This window comes from Salvelinus alpinus, chromosome 17, assembly GCF_045679555.1.
Source record: "Salvelinus alpinus chromosome 17, SLU_Salpinus.1, whole genome shotgun sequence".
Lineage (NCBI taxonomy): Eukaryota > Metazoa > Chordata > Actinopteri > Salmoniformes > Salmonidae > Salvelinus > Salvelinus alpinus.
The window spans coordinates 49,368,057-49,391,913 of NC_092102.1; the positions used below are offsets into that span (position 1 = coordinate 49,368,057).

The following is a 23,857-nucleotide window of genomic DNA, read 5'->3' on the forward strand; positions in this document are numbered from 1 at the left end:
ATACTGCAGTACAACCTGTAACCTACACACCAACACATCCTGATATACTGATATACTGCAGTACAACCTGTAACCTACACACCAACACATCCTGATATACTGCAGTACAACCTGTAACCTACACACCAACACATCCTGATATACTGATATACTGCAGTACAACCTGTAACCTACACACCGACACATCCTGATATACTGATATACTGCAGTACAACCTGTAACCTACACACCAACACATCCTGATATACTGATATACTGCAGTACAACCTGTAACGTACACACCAACACATACTGATATACTGCAGTACAACCTGTAACCTACACACCAACACATCCTGATATACTGATATACTGCAGTACAACCTGTAACCTACACACCAACACATCCTGATATACTGATATACTGCAGTACAACCTGTAACCTACACACCAACACATCCTGATATACTGCAGTACAATCTGTAACCTACACACCAACACATCCTGATATACTGCAGTACAACCTGTAACCTACACACCAACACATCCTGATATACTGCAGTACAACCTGTAACCTACACACCAACACATCCTGATATACTGATATACTGCAGTACAACCTGTAACCTACACACCAACACATCCTGATATACTGATATACTGCAGTACAACCTGTAACCTACACACCGACACATCCTGATATACTGATATACTGCAGTACAACCTGTAACCTACACACCAACACATCCTGATATACTGCAGTACAACCTGTAACCTACACACCAACACATCCTGATATACTGATATACTGCAGTACAACCTGTAACCTACACACCAACACATCCTGATATACTGCAGTACAATCTGTAACCTACACACCAACACATCCTGATATACTGCAGTACAACCTACAACATACCCTGAGGGTACCTGGCCTATCCACAGGGGGTACTAGGACCCTGGGGGTACCTAGCCTATCCACAGGGGGTACTAGGACCCTGAGGGTACCTGGCCTATCCACAGGGGGTACTGGGACCCTGGGGGTACCTAGCCTATCCACAGGGGGTACTAGGACCCTGAGGGTACCTGGCCTATCCACAGGGGGTACTAGGACCCTGGGGGTACCTAGCCTATCCACAGGGGGTACTAGGACCCTGAGGGTACCTAGCCTATCCACAGGGGGTACTAGGACCCTGGGGGTACCTAGCCTATCCACAGGGGGTACTAGGACCCTGGGGGTACCTAGCCTATCCACAGGGGGTACTAGGACCCTGAGGGTACCTGGCCTATCCACAGGGGGTACTAGGACCCTGGGGGTACCTAGCCTATCCACAGGGGGTACTAGGACCCTGAGGGTACCTGGCCTATCCACAGGGGGTACTAGGACCCTGGGGGTACCTAGCCTATCCACAGGGGGTACTAGGACCCTGGGGGTACCTAGCCTATCCACAGGGGGTACTAGGACCCTGAGGGTACCTGGCCTATCCACAGGGGGTACTAGGACCCTGGGGGTACCTAGCCTATCCACAGGGGGTACTAGGACCCTGAGGGTACCTGGCCTATCCACAGGGGGTACTAGGACCCTGAGGGTACCTGGCCTATCCACAGGGGGTACTAGGACCCTGGGGGTACCTAGCCTATCCACAGGGGGTACTAGGACCCTGAGGGTACCTGGCCTATCCACAGGGGGTACTAGGACCCTGGGGGTACCTAGCCTATCCACAGGGGGTACTAGGACCCTGGGGGTACCTGGCCTATCCACAGGGGGTACTAGGACCCTGAGGGTACCTAGCCTATCCACAGGGGGTACTAGGACCCTGGGGGTACCTAGCCTATCCACAGGGGGTACTAGGACCCTGAGGGTACCTGGCCTATCCACAGGGGGTACTAGGACCCTGGGGGTACCTAGCCTATTCACAGGGGGTACTAGGACCCTGGGGGTACCTGGCCTATCCACAGGGGGTACTAGGACCCTGAGGGTACCTAGCCTATCCACAGGGGGTACTAGGACCCTGGGGGTACCTAGCCTATCCACAGGGGGTACTAGGACCCTGAGGGTACCTAGCCTATCCACAGGGGGTACTAGGACCCTGGGGGTACCTAGCCTATCCACAGGGGGTACTAGGACCCTGGGGGTACTGAGAGATCTGGGGGTACCTAGCCTATCCACAGGGGGTACTAGGACCCTGGGGGTACCTAGCCTATCCACTGGGGGTACTAGGACCCTGGGGGTACCTAGCCTATCCACAGGGGGTACTAGGACCCTGAGGGTACCTGGCCTATCCACAGGGGGTACTAGGACCCTGGGGGTACCTAGCCTATCCACAGGGGGTACTAGGACCCTAGGGGTACCTGGCCTATCCACAGGGGGTACTAGGACCCTGAGGGTACCTAGCCTATCCACAGGGGGTACTAGGACCCTGGGGGTACCTAGCCTATCCACAGGGGGTACTAGGACCCTGAGGGTACCTGGCCTATCCACAGGGGGTACTAGGACCCTGGGGGTACCTAGCCTATCCACAGGGGGTAGTAGGACCCTGGGGGTACCTGGCCTATCCACAGGGGGTACTAGGACCCTGAGGGTACCTAGCCTATCCACAGGGGGTACTAGGACCCTGGGGGTACCTAGCCTATCGACAGGGGGTACTAGGACCCTGAGGGTACCTAGCCTATCCACAGGGGGTACTAGGACCCTGGGGGTACCTAGCCTATCCACAGGGGGTACTAGGACCCTGGGGGTACTGAGAGATCTGGGGGTACCTAGCCTATCCACAGGGGGTACTAGGACCCTGGGGGTACCTAGCCTATCCACTGGGGGTACTTGAGAAGACTCATGAGACCATAGGCCTACTGGTAGATTGTACAAGATGGGGTACTTCAGGGGTCCTCTGGACAGAGCAACATTGAGTTGGTGGGACAGTAGTCGAAGGGTTACCTTGACAGCCGAAGAAGCTGCCACTCTGCAGGTTGAAGTGTCCGTCTTTACACACAGAGCAGGTGCCACTGCACACGTTGGGTTTACAGTGACATTGGCCGTTATTCTGTAGGAGCCAGAAAAACAACTTTTAAACGACCGTTGAATTGAAACAAGTAGTGGTCTAAATTAACTGTATGTCCACTCCAGTCTTTGAGAGAACTCTACTGTAGCTAGCCACTATTACTAGATATATTTTATGTCAACTAAACATTTGAATCGTTGAGAAAACGTTTTCACCTGAGCACACTCTGCCACACCGGCCACAGTGCCTTCGACGTTGCATTCACAGTCTGGGAGAGGGAGGAACAACACACAGAAAATACAAAACATTTTTTGTCATTCATTTCACCGTAGGGCTAGTACAGGAAGTAGTAGGCTACCCAAACTGAATTTCTCACATTTGAAACAGGTCAACCCAAAGTCTAATTACATAAATGATTCACAACAACAAGCGCAATGTCTCCTTTTGATAAAACAGGAAGTGTAAAGATGTCTCCTTTTTGATAAAACAGGAAGTGTAAAGATGTCTCCTTTTTGATAAAACAGGAAGTGTAAAGATGTCTCCTTTTTGATAAAACAGGAAGTGTAAAGATGTCTCCTTTTTGATAAAACAGGAAGAGTACAGATGTCTCCTTTTTGATAAAACAGGAAGAGTAAAGATGTCTCCTTTTTGATAAAACAGGAAGAGTACAGATGTCTCCTTTTTGATAAAACAGGAAGTGTAAAGATGTCTCCTTTTTGATAAAACAGGAAGAGTACAGATGTCTCCTTTTTGATAAAACAGGAAGTGTAAAGATGTCTCTTACTGGAACATCTGTAGACGGTGTCAGGTGACAGGTTCCAGAACAGAGGTTTACACCTGTCACAGGCCACACCCTCCACATAAGGAAGACACTCACAGGAACCCTGTTAAAAGATGTGTAGAGATGTGCTGAACAATGAATATAGTACAGAATACATGTTACATTTCCTTAAAAAACATATTTTATTAGATCCCGAACCGTAGATGTGAGCTACTTACGACAGCTGGCAGGACCTCGTTCTGCATCGAGCCGGCTGGGTTGCATGTGCCAGCTGTTCAGGGGAGGAAGTAACACATTGTGTTGTTTATTCAATCAAACCATATAGATGGATAGGGTGTGTTTTTATCTCTTCTACGTGTGATCTCTCTCTGGGACAATAAAGTTGAAACTTGAACTTGAGATCGAGATGAAAGATTCAAGTTGAACTTGAGATCGAGATGAAAGATTCAAGTTGAAAGATTGAGATCAAGATGGACTCTAAAGTCTTACCTTGACACCTGGGGAATCCATAGGTTCCAGAGCTGCAGGTGTCACACCTCTGTCCCACGACGTTGGGTAGACAGGTACACTGACCGCTCACCTGGTCACAGCTACTGAACCTGGAGCCCTCAGCTGAGCACTGACAAGCTGAGGGAGGAGAGAGATATGAACACATTAGCATTGTAGATGTGGAGACAGGAGAGAGATATGAACACATTAGCATTGTAGATGTGGAGACAGGAGAGAGATATGAACACATTAGCATAGTAGATGTGGAGACAGGAGAGAGATATGAACACATTAGCATTGTAGATGTGGAGACAGGAGAGAGATATGAACACATTAGCATTGTAGATGTGGAGACAGGAGAGAGATATGAACACATTAGCATAGTAGATGTGGAGACAGGAGAGAGATATGAACACATTAGCATAGTAGATGTGGAGACAGGAGAGAGATATGAACACATTAGCATAGTAGATGTGGAGACAGGAGAGAGATATGAACACATTAGCATAGTAGATGTGGAGACAGGAGAGAGATATGAACACATTAGCATAGTAGATGTGGAGACAGGAGAGAGATATGAACACATTAGCATAGTAGATGTGGACCGAGATAGCCAGTTAGCAGTTAGCTACTTTCAGAATATTCTTAAAATACTTTTTAAAAATGTAACCTTTATTTAACGAGGCAAATCATTTATGAACTAATTCTTATCTACAATGACGGCCTACCAGGGAACAGTGTGTTAACTGCCTTGTTCAGGGGCAGAAAGACAGATTTTTACCTTGTCAGCTCCGGGGGATTTGATTTAGAAATCTTTCGGTTACTGGTCCAACGCTCTAACCACTAGGCTACCTGCCGCCTCAATCTCGTCTACAGGTGTGTCATTCGGATAAGACGGTATAGTAAATATAACACAACACACGAGGCTAAGAATCAAAGTTCATCTATTGGATAGAAACAGCCTTATTAACATATTTGGAAATAAGTGGACTGCGTTTTACATATTGAATCAAACCAATCAGCCTTTGAGATGTCGTCTGAACTCTGCCAACGTACGTGTGCAGCTGGGGAAGCCGTAGAAACCGGGAGCACACTGGTCACAGGCGGCGCCACTGTAGTTGGGTCTGCAGTGGCAGTGGCCTGACACACTGCAGCTAGAGTCCAGGGAGGTACGAGGATCACAGGTGCACACTGGGTAAAGAGGAAGTTAACAACATCATGAGATCACGAAAGCATCAATTTAACAAATCTACAAATAATTAGGAGTTATTTAGGATTAAGTTACAGTATTTAAGTTACAGGATGATTTGTCTCCGACTGCAATGTAGTCTCAAAACATCACCACCAAACGGTTTGGGTAGAGAGTTTGGCACCTCCACAAAATGTTTAATGTGAGGTGTGTTTTATTGTGCTGTCTGGTGTGTGTAGTTGTGGTGTGTGTAGTTGTGCTGTGTGTAGTTGAGGTGTGTTTTATTGTGCTGTCTGGTGTGTAGTTGTAGTGTCTGGTGTGTAGTCGTAGTGTGTTTTGTTGTGGTGTCTGGTGTGTAGTTGTAGTGTCTGGTGTGTAGTTGTAGTGTCTGGTGTGTAGTTGTAGTGTCTGGTGTGTAGTTGTAGTGTCTGGTGTGTAGTCGTAGTGTGTTTTGTTGTGATGGTCGGTGTGTGTAGTTGTGGTGTGTGTAGTTGGTGAGCGTGGTGTGTGTAGTTGAGGTGTGTGTAGATGCGGTGTGTGTAGTTTATGAGCGTGGTGTGTGTAGATGCGGTGTGTGTAGTTGTGGTGTGTGTAGTTGTGGTGTGTGTAGTTGGGGTGTGTAGTTGATGAGCATGGTGTGTGTAGTTTTGGTGTGTGTAGATGCGGTGTGTGTAGTTTATGAGCGTGGTGTGTGTAGTTGAGGTGTGTGTAGATGCGATGTGTGTAGTTTATGAGCGTGGGGTGTGTAGATGCGGTGTGTGTAGTTGGGGTGTGTAGTTGATGAGCATGGTGTGTAGTTTTGGTGTGTGTAGATGCGGTGTGTGTAGTTTATGAACGTGGTGTGTGTAGTTTTGGTGTGTGTAGATGCGGTGAGTGTAGTTTATGAGCATGGAGTGTGTAGATGCAGTGTGTGTAGTTGGGGTGTGTAGTTTATGAACGTGGTGTGTGTAGTTTTGGTGTGTGTAGATGCGGTGAGTGTAGTTTATGAGCATGGTGTGTGTAGTTTATGAACGTGGTGTGTGTAGTTTTGGTGTGTGTAGATGCGGTGAGTGTAGTTTATGAGCGTGGGGTGTGTAGTTGGGGTGTGTAGTTTATGAGCGTGTTGTGTGTAGATGCGGTGTGTGTAGTTTTGGTGTGTGTAGTTTTGGTGTGTGTAGTTTTGGTGTGTGTAGTTTTGGTGTGTGTAGATGCGGTCTGTGTAGTTTTGGTGTGTGTAGTTGTGGTGTGTAGTTGATGAGCGTGGTGTGTGTAGTTGGGGTGTGTAGTTGGGGTGTGTGTAGATGCGGTGTGTGTAGTTGATGAGCGTGGGGTGTGTAGTTGTGGTGTGTGTAGTTGGGGTGTGTAGTTTATGAGCGTGGGGTGTGTCAGCGGTCAGTACCTTGGCAGTTGGGGTAGGAGTGGAAGCCTGATCTACACTGCTCACATCGCGGCCCCTGGAACTCCGGACGACACACACACCGTCCAGACACATCACAGCCCTCTGGGAGAGTTCCCACGCTGCTACAGCCACAAACTGATGGAGGAAGAGAGGGGCAGGGAGAGGGAGAGAGGGGGAGGGAGAGAGAGAGAGAGAGACAGACAGTATTATGGAGCTGTAACGTCTGTGGTCCTGTGTCAGTTGTCTGGAGAGAGACAGACAGTATTATGGAGCTGTAACGTCTGTGGTCCTGTGTCAGTTGTCTGGAGAGAGACAGACAGTATTATGGAATCTGTAACGTCTGTGGCCCTGTGTCAGTTGTCTGGAGAGAGACAGACAGTATTATGGAATCTGTAACGTCTGTGGTCCTGTGTCAGTTGTCTGGAGAGAGACAGACATTATTATGGAATCTGTAACGTCTGTGGCCCTGTGTCAGTTGTCTGGAGAGAGACAGACAGTATTATGGAATCTGTAACGTCTGTGGCCCTGTGTCAGTTGTCTGGAGAGAGACAGACAGTATTATGGAATCTGTAACGTCTGTGGTCCTGTGTCAGTTGTCTGGAGAGAGACAGACAGTATTATGGAATCTGTAACGTCTGTGGCCCTGTGTCAGTTGTCTGGAGAGAGACAGACAGTATTATGGAATCTGTAACGTCTGTGGTCCTGTGTCAGTTGTCTGGAGAGAGACAGACAGTATTATGGAATCTGTAACGTCTGTGGCCCTGTGTCAGTTGTCTGGAGAGAGACAGACAGTATTATGGAATCTGTAACGTCTGTGGTCCTGTGTCAGTTGTCTGGAGAGAGACAGACAGTATTATGGAATCTGTAACGTCTGTGGCCCTGTGTCAGTTGTCTGGAGAGAGACAGACAGTATTATGGAATCTGTAACGTCTGTGGTCCTGTCCTCAGCCTTCAAACAGTGTTTTTTGTAGCCAGTAGCCTTTGGCAGACAGACAATGACGTTGGCACAGTGGTCACAATGTGTTGGCTGAGACTCACGTTGGCAGAGGGGGTAGTGATGTGTGTGTGTGTGTGTGTGTGTGTGTGTATACTCACGTTGGCAGAGGGGGTAGTGATGTGTGTGTGTGTGTGTGTGTGTATACTCACGTTGGCAGAGGGGGTAGTGATGTGTGTGTGTGTGTGTGTGTGTGTGTGTATACTCACGTTGGCAGAGGGGGTAGTGATGTGTGTGTGTGTGAGTGTGTGTGTATACTCACGTTGGTAGAGGGGGTAGTGATGTGTGTGTGTGTGTGTGTGTAGACTCACGTTGGCAGAGGGGGTAGTGATGTGTGTGTGTGTGTGTGTGTGTATACTCACGTTGGCAGAGGGGGTAGTTGAAGTAGCCTGGGGTACACTGGTCACATGAATAACCCTGAAAGCCTTGGCGACACAGGCACTGCCCCGTCAGAAGGTCACACCTACCATCCTGGCATCCCGGACCAGAGCACTGACAGGCTGGGAGAGGACACACACACACACACACACACACACACACACACACACACACACACACACACACACACACACACACACACACACACACACACACACACACACACACACACACACACACACACACACACACACACACACACACACTGGGATTACACAAACATAGGGATTACACACAATGAACAAGTGTGTGTTTGTGAGTGCATATGGGAGTGGGGGGGTAATCTGTGTGTGTGTGAGGGGTAGTGGTGGTGTATGTGTGTGAGGGGTGGGGTGGGGGTTGTGTGTGTGTGTGTGTGTGTGTGTGTGTGTGAGGGGTGGAGGTTGTGGGTGTGTGTGAGTGAGTGAGTGAGTGAGTGAGTGAGTGAGTGAGTGAGGGGGTGAGTGAGTGAGTGAGTGAGTGAGAGAGGTGGGTGTTGTGTGTGTGTGAGGGGTGGGTGATGTGTGTGTGTGTGTGTGTGTGCAACTGTAAATCAACCCTAACTACCCAGAGAAAACTGTAAAACAAGCCTAACTCAGTCAAGATGCTCTCGACAATATCACCGCCTGGTATAGAGGTCGTGGATGGCAGGAAGCTAGGCCTCGGTGATGTACTGGACCGTACGCAGTCAGTCAAGATGCTCTCGACGGTGAAGCTGTCTGTCTGGTATGACTAGTAGACATATGACTTGACTTACTCTGGCAGTTGAGTCCGTAGTGCCCTGGTGCACAGCTGTCACAGTGGTCCCCAGTGAAACCGGGTTTACAGATACAGGCACGGGTACGCAGATCTGTACGGCAGGAGTTTCCCTCCGTACCTGCAGCACTGCACTCACAGTCTACACAGAGACACACGGAGATAGTCAGGGTTAGACGTTGAACATTGAACATTGAACTCAGTCGACACGCGCGAGCGCACAGACACACACACATACACACACAACAGATACAGAGATAAGAGACAAGAATTTATATCACATACTGTAGCCAGGTTAGACTTGACATTGTTTTGTTCTGCGGCAGGTAGCCTAGTGGTTCGAGCATTGGACTAGAAACCGAAAGGTTGCAAGATCGAATCCCCCCGAGCTGACAAGGTAAAAATCTGTCGTTCTGCCCCTGAACAAGGCAGTTAACCCACTGTTCCTAGGCCGTCATTTGTAAATAAGAATTTGTTCTCAACTTACTTGCTTAATTAAATAAAAGGTTAAATAAAAATAAATAAATGATAATAATCCCATTCCATTAATGGAATAATGACATCCTGTCTGCAGAATGTATTCCTGTTTCAAATAAATGACAAAGAAAACATATTTAAAAGGCCTTACTGATGATTTCTCCGGCAGGTTTAACCTCTCTGTTGGTGTTGTTGTTGAGGTAGGTTGCTACGGCTGACAGAAACACACATTAAACAAGTTAGAGCAGAGAGAGAGAGAGTTCTTATCGATCCTGGGCTACTGGAAAGTTGTAGGATCTGTTTCCCGGACATAGATTAAGCCTAGTCCTGAACTAAAAAACTATTTCAATAGACATTATCTCATTGTGGATGATTTCTGTGTCCGTTCTGGAAAACTGTCCTTACATTTACATTTAAGTCATTTAGCAGACGCTCTTATCCAGAGCGACTTACAAATTGGAAAGTTCATACATATTCATCCTGGTCCCCCCGTGGGGAATGAACCCACAACCCTGGCGTTGCAAGCACCATGCTCTACCAACTGAGCCACACGGGACCGTAGAGGCTATGTCCAGTTTATGTCCCTACAACTCTGTACCTAAAGACCCTTGAGGACCATAAAAATGATGCCTGTTGTAGATACTTACGGTAACTTCAGAGAGCTTTAAAAAAAATGATGCTCTCAACTACAGTACTTACGGTAGCAGTCTGGGAAGTTAATGTATCCCTCAGCACAGGAGTCACAGTTCTCTCCGGTGTAGTTGGGTTTACAGTAACAACGACCCGTCAGATCCTCACAGGTACCATCGGTGAACTCTGACTGGCACACACAGGCTGCAGAGAGGAGGAGGAGGAGGAGGAGGAGGAGGAGGAGGAGGAGAAGGAGAAGGAGAAGGAGAAGGAGAAGGAGAAGGAAGAGGAAGAGGAGGAGGAGAAGGAGGAGGAGGAGTAGAAGGAGAAGGAGAAGGAGGAGAAGGAAGAGGAGGAGGAGGAGGAGGAGGAGGAGGAGGAGGAGGAGGAGGAGGAGAAAGAGGAGAAGGAGGATGGTGAAGGAGGAGGAGAAGGAAGAGGAGAAGGAAGATGAGGAGGAAGAGGAGGAGGAGAAGGAAAAGGAGGAGGAGAAGTAAGAGGAGGAGGAGAAGGAGGAGGAGAAGGAGGAGGAGGAGGAGAAGTAAGAGGATGGAGGAGGAGAAGGAGAAGGAGAAGGAGGAGAAGGAAGAGGAAGAGGAGAAGGGAGAGGAGGAGGAGGAGGAGGAGGAGGAGAAGGAGAAGGAGGAGGAGGAGAAGGAGAAGGAGGAGAAGGAAGAGGAGGAGGAGAAGGAAGAGGAGGAGGAGAAGGAGGAGGAGGAGAAGGAGAAGGAGGAGAAGGAGAAGGAGGAGGAGGAAGATGAGGAGGAGGAGAAGAAGGAGGAGGAGAAGGAGGAGGAGGATAAGGAGGATGAGGAGAAGAAGGAGGAGGAGAAGAAGGAGGAGGAGGAGGAGGAGGAGGAGGAGGAAGACAATGACCTATATCATTCTGCTGTCATGTGACAAATATAACTATCAGGAAGATGTAACAATTCAGCTACAATGCCACAAGGGAAAAATAAAATATGATCTTTCAAATAGACCAATCAATATGTATTTTTGTCTGAATATAAACTGTCACTCACGGGAGCAGGCCAATGGGGAGTCCAGAGGATGGTCAGGTGATCTGTAGTAGGTGAGGACACAGCGCTCACAGTTGACACCAGCGGTGTGATGCTAGGAGAGGGAAACAAGGAAGAATGAGTCACAGGAAACAAGGTAGATGAGTCAACAACACAGGATTACAATGAGTCAATAACACACAACACAGGAATACAATGAATCAATGACACACAACACATGACAACACTCAGTACGGCAACGTAGGACAGTGCAGGTGAAATTAAACTGGTGTAATGGAATAGGGAGGGTATAAAAAAATAAAAGTTGATTGATTAATGAATTAATATATCGATCGATTAAACAAATGTAATTTCACTTTTATACGCCATGTCTTTTAGCTTCTGTAATCATCTCCTACTATAAGGAGTGGGTGTTTATAAAGGCCAGTGGTAATACCTGACACTCCATGCAGACTCCACCGCCCCTGTACTGTCCCTGGATGTTGACGCTAGCTCTCCTCTGGTTGACCTCGGGGTCGTAGTAACAGACAGACGAATGGCGGTTACAGTTACACGCTGAAAGACATAGGAACAGAAAAGATTCAGACATCTGTTAGTACACTAGAATCCTACAAGATAAATCAATGATTTATTACAATTAGAGATTGGTCAAGATCAATAAATAACTTATAAAATGAGAGATTGGTCAAGATCAATAAATAACTTATAAAATGAGAGATTGGTCAAGATCAATAAATAACTTATAAAATGAGAGATTGATCAAGATCAATAAATAACTTATAAAATGAGAGATTGATCAAGATCAATAAATAACTTATAAAATGAGAGATTGATCAAGATCAATAAATAACTTATAAAATGAGAGATTGATCAAGATCAATAAATAACTTATAAAATTAGAGATTGATCAAGATCAATAAATAACTTATAAAATTAGAGATTGATCAAGATCAATAAATAACTTATAAAATTAGAGATTGATCAAGATCAATAAATAACTTATAAAATTAGAGATTGATCAAGATCAATAAATAACTTATAAAATGAGAGATTGGTCAAGATCAATAAATAACTTATAAAATGAGAGATTGGTCAAGATCAATAAATAACTTATAAAATGAGAGATTGATCAAGATCAATAAATAACTTATAAAATGAGAGATTGATCAAGATCAATAAATAACTTATAAAATTAGAGATTGATCAAGATCAATAAATAACTTATAAAATGAGAGATTGATCAAGATCAATAAATAACTTATAAAATGAGAGATTGATCAAGATCAATAATTAACTTTAAAAATTTGAGATTGATCAAGATCAATGAAGAATTATCAGAACTACTAAATCAGAACTATGTCTAAACTACAGTGAAACAAACAGGCAAGAAACACTGACAAACATTACAAGGAAAACATCAATGTTTTGGTTACTCTAGGATCAGGTCACCGTAAGACATCCTTTGTCCTAGACCTAAAGAGATATCTCTGGCAGATATCCTTTGTCCTAGACCTAAAGAGATATCTCTGGCAGACATCCTTTGTCCTAGACCTAAAGAGATATCTCTGGCAGACATCTTTTGTCCTAGACCTAAAGAGATATCTCTGGCAGATATCCTTTGTCCTAGACCTAAATAAATATCTCTGGCAGATATCCTTTGTCCTAGACCTAAATAAATATCTCTGGCAGACATCCTTTGTCCTAGACCTAAAGAGATATCTCTGGCAGATATCCTTTGTCCTAGACCTAAAGAGATATCTCTCAAATATCTATAGACGTGTTATGTGTTTTAAAGCCTGAGGTAGCCGTCTGGTCTGACAGGTGTTTAGCCCACACTATAGAAGATGAGAGACATAGTAGAACATATGGAGATAAACAAATAAATAATATAGAAGAAGGTCTCGTCTCATCCCAACCAAAACTATCATTTCCACAGCAGCTAGAACTAATTAATGACATGTCTTGTCAAAGCCTTTTCTCTTCAACACACTCTTCAAAGGAGAAGAGGAGGGACAAGCCTTTAAAAAAATTACAGCTCAAGTTTCTCAGTACCTCCACTGTTTCTCAGTGCCTCCACTGTTTCTCAGTGCCTCCACAGTTTCTCAGTGCCTCCACAGTTTCTCAGTGCCTCCACAGTTTCTCAGTACCTCCACAGTTTCTCAGTGCCTCCACAGTTTCTCAGTGCCTCCACAGTTTCTCAGTGCCTCCACAGTTTCTCAGTGCCTCCACTGTTTCTCAGTACCTCCACAGTTTCTCAGTACCTCCACAGTTTCTCAGTACCTCCACAGTTTCTCAGTGCCTCCACAGTTTCTCAGTACCTCCACAGAGAAACAAGACAGAGAAATGTTAATGTTCTCAGCAGGGTTTGGGGTCAATTCCATTTCATTTCAATCAATCCAGGAAGTAATTAAATTGATCCCATCAGTTAACTTCCTGAATGGACTGAATTTAAATGGCATTGACCTCGACCCTGGTTCTCGGGGCCTTTTGATGTTCTTGCCTCCATCCTAGTGGACCGAGGGGTTGACGTAGAACGGCCCAAATACTAAGATGAAGGAGAAATACACTCTGTATCTACATCCTTCTGGCTTTCCTCACTGCTGTTCTGCTAACAGTCAGAGCTGGAAATAAACCAGAACATACCAGACCATATCAACTGGAATGAACTATACCAGACCATATCAACTGGATTGAACTATAGCGTACCATATCAACTGGAATGAACTATAGCGGACCATATAAACTGGATTGAACTAAACCAGACCATATATACTGGATTGAACTAAACCAGACCATATAAACTGGATTGAACTAAACCAGACCATACCAGACCATATCAACTGGAATGAACTAAACCAGACCATATAAACTGGATTGAACTAAACCAGACCATACCAGACCATATCAACTGGAATGAACTATACCAGACCATAGAAACTGGATTGAACTAAACCAGACCATACCAGACCATATAAACTGGATTGAACTATACCAGACCATATAAACTGGATTGAACTATACCAGACCATATAAACTGGATTGAACTAAACCGGACCATATAAACTGGATTGAACTATACCAGACCATATAAACTGGATTGAACTAAACCAGACCATACCAGACTATACAAACTGGATTGAACTATACCAGACCACAGAAACTGGATTTAACTAAACCAGACCATACCAGACCATATAAACTGGCTTGAACTAAACCAGACCATACCAGACCATATAAACTAGATTGAACTATACCAGACCATAGAAACTGGATTGAACTATACCAGACCATATAAACTGGATGGAACTAAACCAGACCATACCAGACCATATAAACTGGATTGAACTATACCAGACCATATAAACTGGCTTGAACTAAACCAGACCATACCAGACCATATAAACTGGCTTGAACTATACCAGACTATATCAACTAGATTGAACTATACCAGACCATATAAACTAGATTGAACTATACCAGACCATATAAACTGGATTGAACTATACCAGACCATATAAACTGGATTGAACTAAACCGGACCATATAAACTGGATTGAACTATACCAGACCATATAAACTGGATTGAACTAAACCGGACCATATAAACTGGATTGAACTAAACCAGACCATATAAACTGAATTGAACTAAACCAGACCATATAAACTGGATTGAACTAAACCAGACCATATAAACTGAATTGAACTAAACCAGACCATATAAACTGGATTTAACTAAACCAGACCATATAAACTGGATTTAACTAAACCAGACCATATAAACTGTTGTTTTTTTTGCGGAGGAGAGAGAATAGAAGAAAAAAACTATTTCAGGAACCATTAGGATGAGATTAGATTAAGGGGAAAGAGAGAGAGGCGGATATCAGACATCCCAACCTTCCAATAACCAAACACAGAAACACACCACTGCTTGTCTTGGCAGCTCCATTTGACCCAATCCAGATCTTAGATAAAGCTATTTTTACTGAGTCTGAGAAAAGTTGTGAGGGCTGTCAGTTCTTATCAGCCTTCAGCGACAGAGAGGTGGCAATAGCTTTAGTCATACACCTTTATCCACAACACAGAGAGAGAGAGAGAGAGAGAGAGAGAGAGAGAGAGAGAGAGAGAGAGAGTGAGTGAGAGAGAGAGAGAGAGAGAGAGAGAGAGAGAGAGACAGAGAGAGAGAGACAGAGAGAGAGAGACAGAGAGAGAGACAGAGACAGAGACAGAGACAGAGAGAGAGAGAGAGAGAGAGAGAGAGAGAGAGAGAGAGAGAGAGAGAGAGAGAGACAGAGAGAGAGAGAGAGAGAGAGAGAGAGAGAGAGAGAGAGAGAGAGAGAGAGAGAGAGAGAGAGAGAGAGAGAGAGAGAGAGAGAGAGAGAGAGAGAGAGAGAGAGAGGGAGAGACTTATCCACACTGATGTCAGATCAAGTGGGACTCAGATCTAGTGGGACTCAGATCTAGTGGGACTCAGATCTAGTGGGACTCAGATCTAGTGGGACTCAGATCTAGTGGGACTCGGATCTAGTGGGACATGCTGCTTTCATCAGACTGTGTATTGAAACAATACGATTGGCTGTTGTATAAGAGTTTTTCTGCCTCTAGTCATTCCCTGACAGAGGTATTATGTTTACGATGGACAGGATAGGTGTGTGTCTGTATCCAAAGACCAACAAAACAACCCCTGAGGCTGTTCTGCTTCCGTAAGAATGACAGTGATAAACTAATACCTAACAGGTACTACATTCCTTGGCTAATACCAGGGAAGGACTTCTGGAAACGGCTTCCAACTTTTTCAGAGGGGGTTGGATGTTGACGAGGGGGTAGGGGTGGTGGGGGGAGGGAGGGAGGGAAACTCACGTTCACACTCGTTAGCCTGGTAAGTGGTCGCTGGTTTCCATGGAATCTGGTTGAATCCGGGGCAACACTGGTCACATGACGTTCCACAAGTGTTGTGTTGGCAGTCACACTGAAGCCTTTACAGAGAGGGAGGGAGAGAACGAAGACACACACATGAGTATCTATCAGATCAACAAACAGGATATCAACAACGAGGAGATCAACAAACAGGAGATCAACAACCAGGAGATCAACAAACAGGAGATCAACAACTAGGAGATCAACAACGAGGAGATCAACAACGAGGAGATCAACAACCAGGAGATCAACAACGAGGAGATCAACAACCAGGGGCCTGTTGCACAAAACTAGGATAAGGGATTAAGCCAGGATATCTTGGTGATCCTGGCTCAATTGATCCGTAATCCGGTTGCACTAAAGATGGATAGGGGGCAGGAGGATATGTTATGGTATAAATTACCATGGAGATTTATTCTGTGGAGCTAGCCTGCTCCAGACCAGGCTAAATTCCAGGATCTATTTAATCTCATCCCTAATGTCAGTCAGCAGTCACCACAAATGGAAACCAATAGTTATTTCACTGCTCACTATACATTGTTATCACATATAACTAGACCCACTGTTATTATTTAAACGTTTGTGATCATTAATTTCAATGATTTTGGATAAAAAATGATTTTTAGATGATGTTGCTATCATTAGATAATTTACAGTTTCCCATAGACTATAAGGCTATATATAAAATGATAGAATATTAGGGCCACAGAGGGGAAAAAAACACAAGTCATAATATTGTAACCAGTTGTTTTAAAGGAGGACAGTTGTTAAAATGACAGATGTGGGGCATTTCGTGAAATTGTACTTCAGTATGGTTTCATAAACAAAGACATGCTGATGTGCCAGAATATTAAGTATCACATTGTCATAAGTATCAAAACTGTAAAAACAATATGTAGCTTTTCTGCAGAAAGAACCAGCCTCATAAATTTATGACTTTATCCTTTTTCTTCAGTGTGGCCCTAGTACTCTGTCATATAAACAAATACACATTCCATATGAATATAAAAACACAATGTGTAACATTATGTTCCTTTATTGAATAAGGACAAAACAAAGCAGGTAAACCATCAGCTCCTTTCGAAACTGAAGTCACAGTGACTCTACAAGATGGAAAGCACAGAATCCAAGCATATTATACAAAATGATACATACACATTCAAAGGTCTGTATATAACACACCCTGCATGTCTGCACACTAAAATAAATGCAGGACAAATCCATACACATCAACTGAACAGACAAATGAATGGATGCAGTAGCCTCCCTGCAGCCTTGTATTACACACAGTATACCGCACAAACATCATAAGAGGCCAAATTCGTCAAAAAACGAACCCAAAAAAACCCATATTCCTCTGCCACCGCAGGACATATTTAACCAAAATTGAAAGCACACATACTAACTAAAATAATTCAACACATATTGGTCCCTCAGCAGCCGACCACTGTCATCATCAAGGAAGATTGCCGGATTGTCCCAGTCCATGGCTGGTGGCACTCTGGGGGCCCTCTCCTTCCTCAGGCAGGCCACATTGTGGAGGACAGCACAAGCCACAGTAATATCACATGCCCTAACAGGGCTGACCCTTAATTTGTGAAGGCAGTGAAAGCGTGCCTTCAGGAGGCCAAAGGTCATTTCAACTCTGGCCCTGGTCCTGGCATGGGCATGGTTGTAGGCCTGCTGTGCTTCCTGGGGGTCTGTGAAAGGTGTCAGGAGAAAAGGCTGGCAGCCATACCCCCTGTCTCCCAGCAACCCACCAGAGAATTCACCTGTCAACACAAAATCTCATCATTACTACCTCATAAACACAGTGATATTCTTGACACAGCCATGATGGTTATAAATAGGGGTTGTGTGGCTTACCTTGTGATAGGCACTGATAGATTTCAGAGGCCCGAAAGATTCTGGAGTCATGGACTGAGCCAGGCCATTTTGCCACAACATTGCTGATCACACAGTCAGCATTGCAGACCATCTGAAATCATAAGATGAGGAATATTACACCAATCAATGCACATCACTGGCAATGCAGAGTGTTCGTCAATGGACAATATCAAAAAGTTATGTTCACCTGAACATTAATGCTGTGAAAGGATTTCCTATTCACAAAATCGGCCTCATGGGCACCTGAGGGGGCTTTTATCCTTATGTGTGTGCAGTCCACTGCACCAATGACATTGGGGAAACCTGTCACACAAAGTAATGAGTATCCTACTATGTGTTAACAGTTGTCCTGTAATTTGTAGATCCTCTTACCTGCAATCCTATAGAACTCCTCTTTGATGTCACAGAGTCTTCTGTGGCCAGGGAAGGAGATGAAGACATCTGCTAATGCTTTGATAGCCAGACACACACTCCTTATTGTGCGGCAAATTGTGGCCTTGTTCAGCTGTTCTGCATCCCCCACTGAGTACAGGAAGGCTCCACTAGCAAAAAAGCGCAAGGCCACACAAACCATTTGCTCCACACTCAGTGCATGGCTCCGTGCAGTGCGGTGCTTAATCCTGGGACCCAGTAGTCTGCATAGATACCTGATGCCATCTGCAGAAAACCTGTATCTTTCATATAGATGGTCATCAGGGAAGGCCAGTGGGTCCAACCGGTCCCTGAAGACCCTTTCTCGCCTGAAGGCTCTCCTCAGCACAAGTGCTTCTTCATCCACCACATCTCGCACGAATGGGCATGCCATTGTCAGAGCAGAAAGGAACACACAATTTTGGGCCTTCATATAGGCTAGTGGCCACACCTGGTGCTGGGGGGGTGGGCAAAAGAGGGCGATGCCTTATAACGATGACTTGGTTGTACTGATTGCTGGGAAAATAAAAAAAACCTTAGAAAGATGCCACCGTCCTGTGTGCTCACAATAAGAGCTCATATGTCATGGCTCACTTGACTTTACGAGAATATACCTAATTTTTATTTTGAGCTGTGTCATCTTCTTGGAGCTGGGGGAGGAAAGAAAAATAATGATTAATACATTTGTGTTACAGTTAGCATACAGTGTACATTGAAGGCATATCTCACCTCCCTCTCAAGTTTTTTTATTTCAAGGTCCAGTTTCCTAATTGTCCTCTTTTTTATTTCGGACTCCAGTGCAAGATTTTCCATCTTTTTCTTCTTGTACTGAATGTCTATGTCTGCCAGTTCTATTTGGCGCCGGAGGTGGTTGCCATACAACTTTCTGATAGCTTGTGAGCTCTGTGAACACAATACAATTAGCGCAGCTGGAATTTGGCAGGATGTGGTGTCCTTTTATTAATACGCACTATCTGGGTCCTGTAAAAGAAATTAGATTTTTTGATTTTGATGAGGACTCCTCACCATTGTAGAGTAAATAGTACTTTCACAGTCTTAACATGATACCTCATGCCTTCTGGAATCCAGAGAGATGGTCTCCTCCTCATCATCGTCTCCATCATGTGCTGTTGCTGCTGCACTGGGGCCTTCACCCTATCACATTTAATCGGATTCATATTGAAGCTAGTAGACAAGACATGCCAGGCCTACAGTATGCCTTTGATGGAGTACTCACTGGATCAGCATCGTCTGGTGCTTGTGCTGGTGGCTCTAACAGGAACACAGTGCTGCCAGACACTGCAAGGCAATAGGTAAACCAAAGTCAGACAGTCCAAATTGATTCAATATGAATGTGGTTGTATCCCATGTAGAGATGGAAGGACATACCTTGAATGAAGCGGGTGGCATCTTGGGAGGAACCTATGCTCGTCTCTTTCCCCCCAGGGATCCCCTCTAAGACGGGCCTGCCTTTATTTAGCTCCAAGGCCATGTCCTCTGCTGGGGTAAGGTCAGCCTTTGGTGACCCACCACCCGTGCCTTGTCTGTGGGTATTCTTTTTCACTGCTAAAACAGTACAGACAATGTGTGAGCAGGCACCTTCTGGGTACAATATATGCTTGTGCTTTGTTAAATATTAGTCAGGGACCATACCATTCTGCAGAATGTTCTTGTATTTGATTTTGACCTGCTGCCATGTCCGTTTTGGCCCGTTCATGTTTAATCTACACACACACACACACACACACACACACACATTTAATGGAGTCACACTGCAAAAAATTACTTGGTATTTTTGTCTTGTTTTCAGTAAAAATATCAAAAAATGTATCATAGCTTTATACAGTGTGATGGAGTTACTTTACACAATTTCACTCATATCTGCAGTGCATTTCAATTAAAAATTTAACCGTTTCATAATTACAGTACAACTGCATTTTTGGAGATGTGAATTAAATATTTGAATTGTAATTGTGATGTTTCAGCGGAGCGGTGAGTGTGTAATTGTGCACTACTTACGCATTCAGGCGGTCTGCAATACTTTGCCACGCTTTTTCTCTTTGCTTTATCACTGTGGCGGTGTTGCCTTTCTTCTTAATTATATCTTTTACCTCCTCGTATGCCTCCATGAGGATTTGTGCTTCCGACGGGGAAAAGTACGCGGCTCTAGTTGCCATGGTAAATCAGTTAATCTGTGATCTGTGGCGGGGTCTATTTGAGTGAGCCGTGAGCGCGCACCTATCCAGGATTGGTTTCACCTGGCTTAATGAATCCGTGTCTGCTCATCCTGGCTTGGTCTTTGTGCAACCAATTAAGCCTGGACGCACATGTTTTGGCTTCATTGAGCTCAGCTGAGTCATTTATCCCGGATGTCTTAATTCTACTTTTGTGCAACAGGCCCCAGGAGATCAACAACCAGGAGATCAACGACCAGTAGATCAACAACCAGGAGATCAACAACCAGGAGATCAACAACCAAGAGATCAACAACCAGGAGATCAACAACCAGGAAATCAACAACCAGGAGATCAACAACCAGGAGATCAACAACCAGGAGATCAACAACCAAGAGATCAACAACCAGGAGATCAACAACCAGGAGATCAACAACGAGGAGATCAACAACCAGGAGATCAACAACCAGGAGATCAACAACCAGGAGATCATTAAACATGGATGTCTACACAGACAAATGTTAAAACATAGACTTCCTGTATCATGCTCTCACTTCCTGTCTGTAGCTCTCTTTCTGACTGTGTGTGTGTGTGTATGTATGTGTGTGTATGCATGTGTGTGTGTGTGTGTGTGTGTCTCCAGCTCTCTGACAGCTCTTGAGAAGGAAGGCCTATTTTTACTAACACTTCTGATCAAGTACATTGTTACCAACCAACACTAACACTAACACTAGGCTAATACTAACACTAAGCTAATACTAACACGAGGCTAATGCTAACAATAGGCTAATACTAACACTAAGCTAATACTAACACGAGGCTAATGCTAACAATAGGCTAATACTAACACTAGGCTAATAGTAACACTAGGCTAATACTAACACGAGGCTAATACTAACACTAGACTAATACTAACACTAGGCTAATACTAACACTAGGCTAATACTAACACTAGGCTAATACTAACACTAGGCTAACACTAACACTAGGCTAATACTAACACTAGGCTAATACTAACACTAGGCTAACACTAACACTAGGCTAACACTAACACTAGGCTAACACTAACACTAGGCTAATACTAACACTAGGCTAATACTAACACTAGGCTAATACTAACACTAGGCTAACACTAACACTAGACTAATACTAACACTAGGCTAATACTAAAAATAGGCTAATACTAACACGAGGCTAATACTAACACTAGACTAATACTAACACTAGGCTAATGCTAACACTAGACTAATACTAACACTAGACTAATACTAACACTAGGCTAATGCTAACACTAGGCTAACACTAACACTAGACTAACACTAACACTAGGCTAATACTAACACTAGGCTAATACTAACAATAGGCTAATACTAACACTAGGCTAATACTAACACGAGGCTAATACTAACACTAGACTAATACTAACACTAGGCTAATACTAACACGAGGCTAATACTAACACTAGGCTAATACTAACACTAGGCTAATACTAACACTAGGCTAATAGTAACACGAGGCTAATACTAACACGAGGCTAATACTAACACTAGACTAATACTAACACTAGGCTAACACTAACACTAGGCTAACACTAACACTAGGCTAACACTAACACTAGGCTAATACTAACACTAGGCTAATACTAACACTAGGCTAATACTAACACTAGGCTAATACTAACACTAGGCTAACACTAACACTAGGCTAATACTAACACTAGGCTAATACTAACACTAGGCTAACACTAACACTAGGCTAACACTAACACTAGGCTAACACTAACACTAGGCTAATACTAACACTAGGCTAATACTAACACTAGGCTAATACTAACACTAGGCTAACACTAACACTAGACTAATACTAACACTAGGCTAATACTAACAATAGGCTAATACTAACACGAGGCTAATACTAACACTAGACTAATACTAACACTAGGCTAATGCTAACACTAGACTAATACTAACACTAGACTAATACTAACACTAGACTAATGCTAACACTAGGCTAACACTAACACTAGACTAACACTAACACTAGGCTAATACTAACACTAGGCTAATACTAACAATAGGCTAATACTAACACTAGGCTAATACTAACACTAGGCTAATGCTAACACTAGGCTAATGCTAACACTAGGCTAATACTAACACTAGGCTAATACTAACACTAGGCTAATACTAACACTAGGCTAATACTAACAATAGGCTAATACTAACACTAGGCTAATACTAACACTAGGCTAATGCTAACACTAGGCTAATGCTAACACGAGGCTAATACTAACACTAGGCTAATACTAACACTAGGCTAATGCTAACACTAGGCTAATACTAACACTAGGCTAATACTAACACTAGGCTAATGCTAACACTAGGCTAATGCTAACACGAGGCTAATACTTGGGCTGAACCTTGAGCTCCAGTTAAAACTCCTCTTCCTCCTTCAACTTTCTTTTGTGCCAACAGAGAAAACTTAGCCCACCCGCTCAGTTATAAACCCAGAGAGAACGCAGATCTATCAGGGAAAGAGTTAATTCCTCTACAGTCCCAGAACTTCACCCTGCTTCTCCCAGGCACATAATCCCATTTAACATGAACAACCTGCAGTTTACACAGTGTGGCCAAAACAGACCATTAATCTGGTCGTTCAAGGATAAAAGCATGCAGAACCATATACAGAGTTATTTCAAACATCACAGGCCCGCTGCTGGTGTAAAGACTTATAACCTTAAAATCTCTGAAGGATTGGCCCCCTTTTTTTTCTTCAATTTCCTCCTAAAATGACATACCCAAATCTAACCGCCTGTAGCTCAGGCACTGAAGCAAGGATATGCATATTCTTGGTACCATTTGAAAGGAAACACTTTGTAGAGTATGGAAATGTGAAAGGAATGTAGAAGAATATAACACAATAGATCTGGTAAAAGATAATACAAAGAAAAAAACAACCGTTCTTTTGTATTTTTTTTTAAATGTTTGAAATGCAAGAGAAAGGCCATAATGTATTATTCCAGCCCAGGTGCAATTTAGACTTTGGCCACTAGATGGCATCAGTGTATGTGCAAAGTTTTAGACTGATCCAATCAACCGTTACATTTCTGTTCAAAATGTTGTATCAAGATTGCCCAAATGTGCCTAATTTGCTTATTAATAACTTTTCATGTTTAAAATTGTGCACTCTCCTCAAACAATAGCATGCTATTCTTTCACTGTAATAGAGTGCAGTTAGATTAACAAGAAATTTAAGCTTTCTGACAATATCAGATATGTCCTGGGAAATGTTCTTGTTACTTACAACCTCATGCTAATCACATTAGCGCACGTTAGCCCAACCGTCCGGTGGAAGGGACACCGA

General features: G+C 44.1%; 2 protein-coding genes across 2 annotated transcripts in view; both read right to left on the reverse strand.

Moving 5' to 3' along the window:
* LOC139541897 (laminin subunit alpha-5-like) overlaps positions 1 to 23,857 on the reverse strand; it is a 211,983-nt gene that overhangs the window by 95,503 nt on the left and 92,623 nt on the right. The window contains exons 7-20 of the mRNA XM_071346780.1: positions 15,966 to 16,081; positions 11,545 to 11,663; positions 11,112 to 11,202; positions 10,159 to 10,293; positions 9,611 to 9,673; positions 8,984 to 9,124; positions 8,172 to 8,309; positions 6,816 to 6,950; positions 5,305 to 5,439; positions 4,249 to 4,386; positions 3,978 to 4,030; positions 3,763 to 3,862; positions 3,194 to 3,246; positions 2,915 to 3,020 (exon numbers count right to left, since the gene is read on the reverse strand). Coding sequence (XP_071202881.1) covers positions 2,915 to 3,020; positions 3,194 to 3,246; positions 3,763 to 3,862; positions 3,978 to 4,030; positions 4,249 to 4,386; positions 5,305 to 5,439; positions 6,816 to 6,950; positions 8,172 to 8,309; positions 8,984 to 9,124; positions 9,611 to 9,673; positions 10,159 to 10,293; positions 11,112 to 11,202; positions 11,545 to 11,663; positions 15,966 to 16,081 — 1,523 coding nt within the window. The remainder of the gene's footprint in view (positions 1 to 2,914; positions 3,021 to 3,193; positions 3,247 to 3,762; positions 3,863 to 3,977; positions 4,031 to 4,248; positions 4,387 to 5,304; positions 5,440 to 6,815; positions 6,951 to 8,171; positions 8,310 to 8,983; positions 9,125 to 9,610; positions 9,674 to 10,158; positions 10,294 to 11,111; positions 11,203 to 11,544; positions 11,664 to 15,965; positions 16,082 to 23,857) is intronic.
* LOC139543125 (putative nuclease HARBI1) lies at positions 17,022 to 21,357 on the reverse strand. Its single transcript, XM_071349332.1, has 8 exons — positions 19,974 to 21,357; positions 19,710 to 19,886; positions 19,558 to 19,619; positions 19,050 to 19,475; positions 18,935 to 18,970; positions 18,282 to 18,836; positions 17,889 to 18,000; positions 17,022 to 17,794 (listed from the first exon to the last, which is right to left on the reverse strand). Exons 6-8 carry the CDS (start codon positions 18,348 to 18,350, stop codon positions 17,424 to 17,426), a joined length of 552 nt encoding a protein of 183 aa, XP_071205433.1. The 5' UTR covers positions 18,351 to 18,836; positions 18,935 to 18,970; positions 19,050 to 19,475; positions 19,558 to 19,619; positions 19,710 to 19,886; positions 19,974 to 21,357; the 3' UTR covers positions 17,022 to 17,423.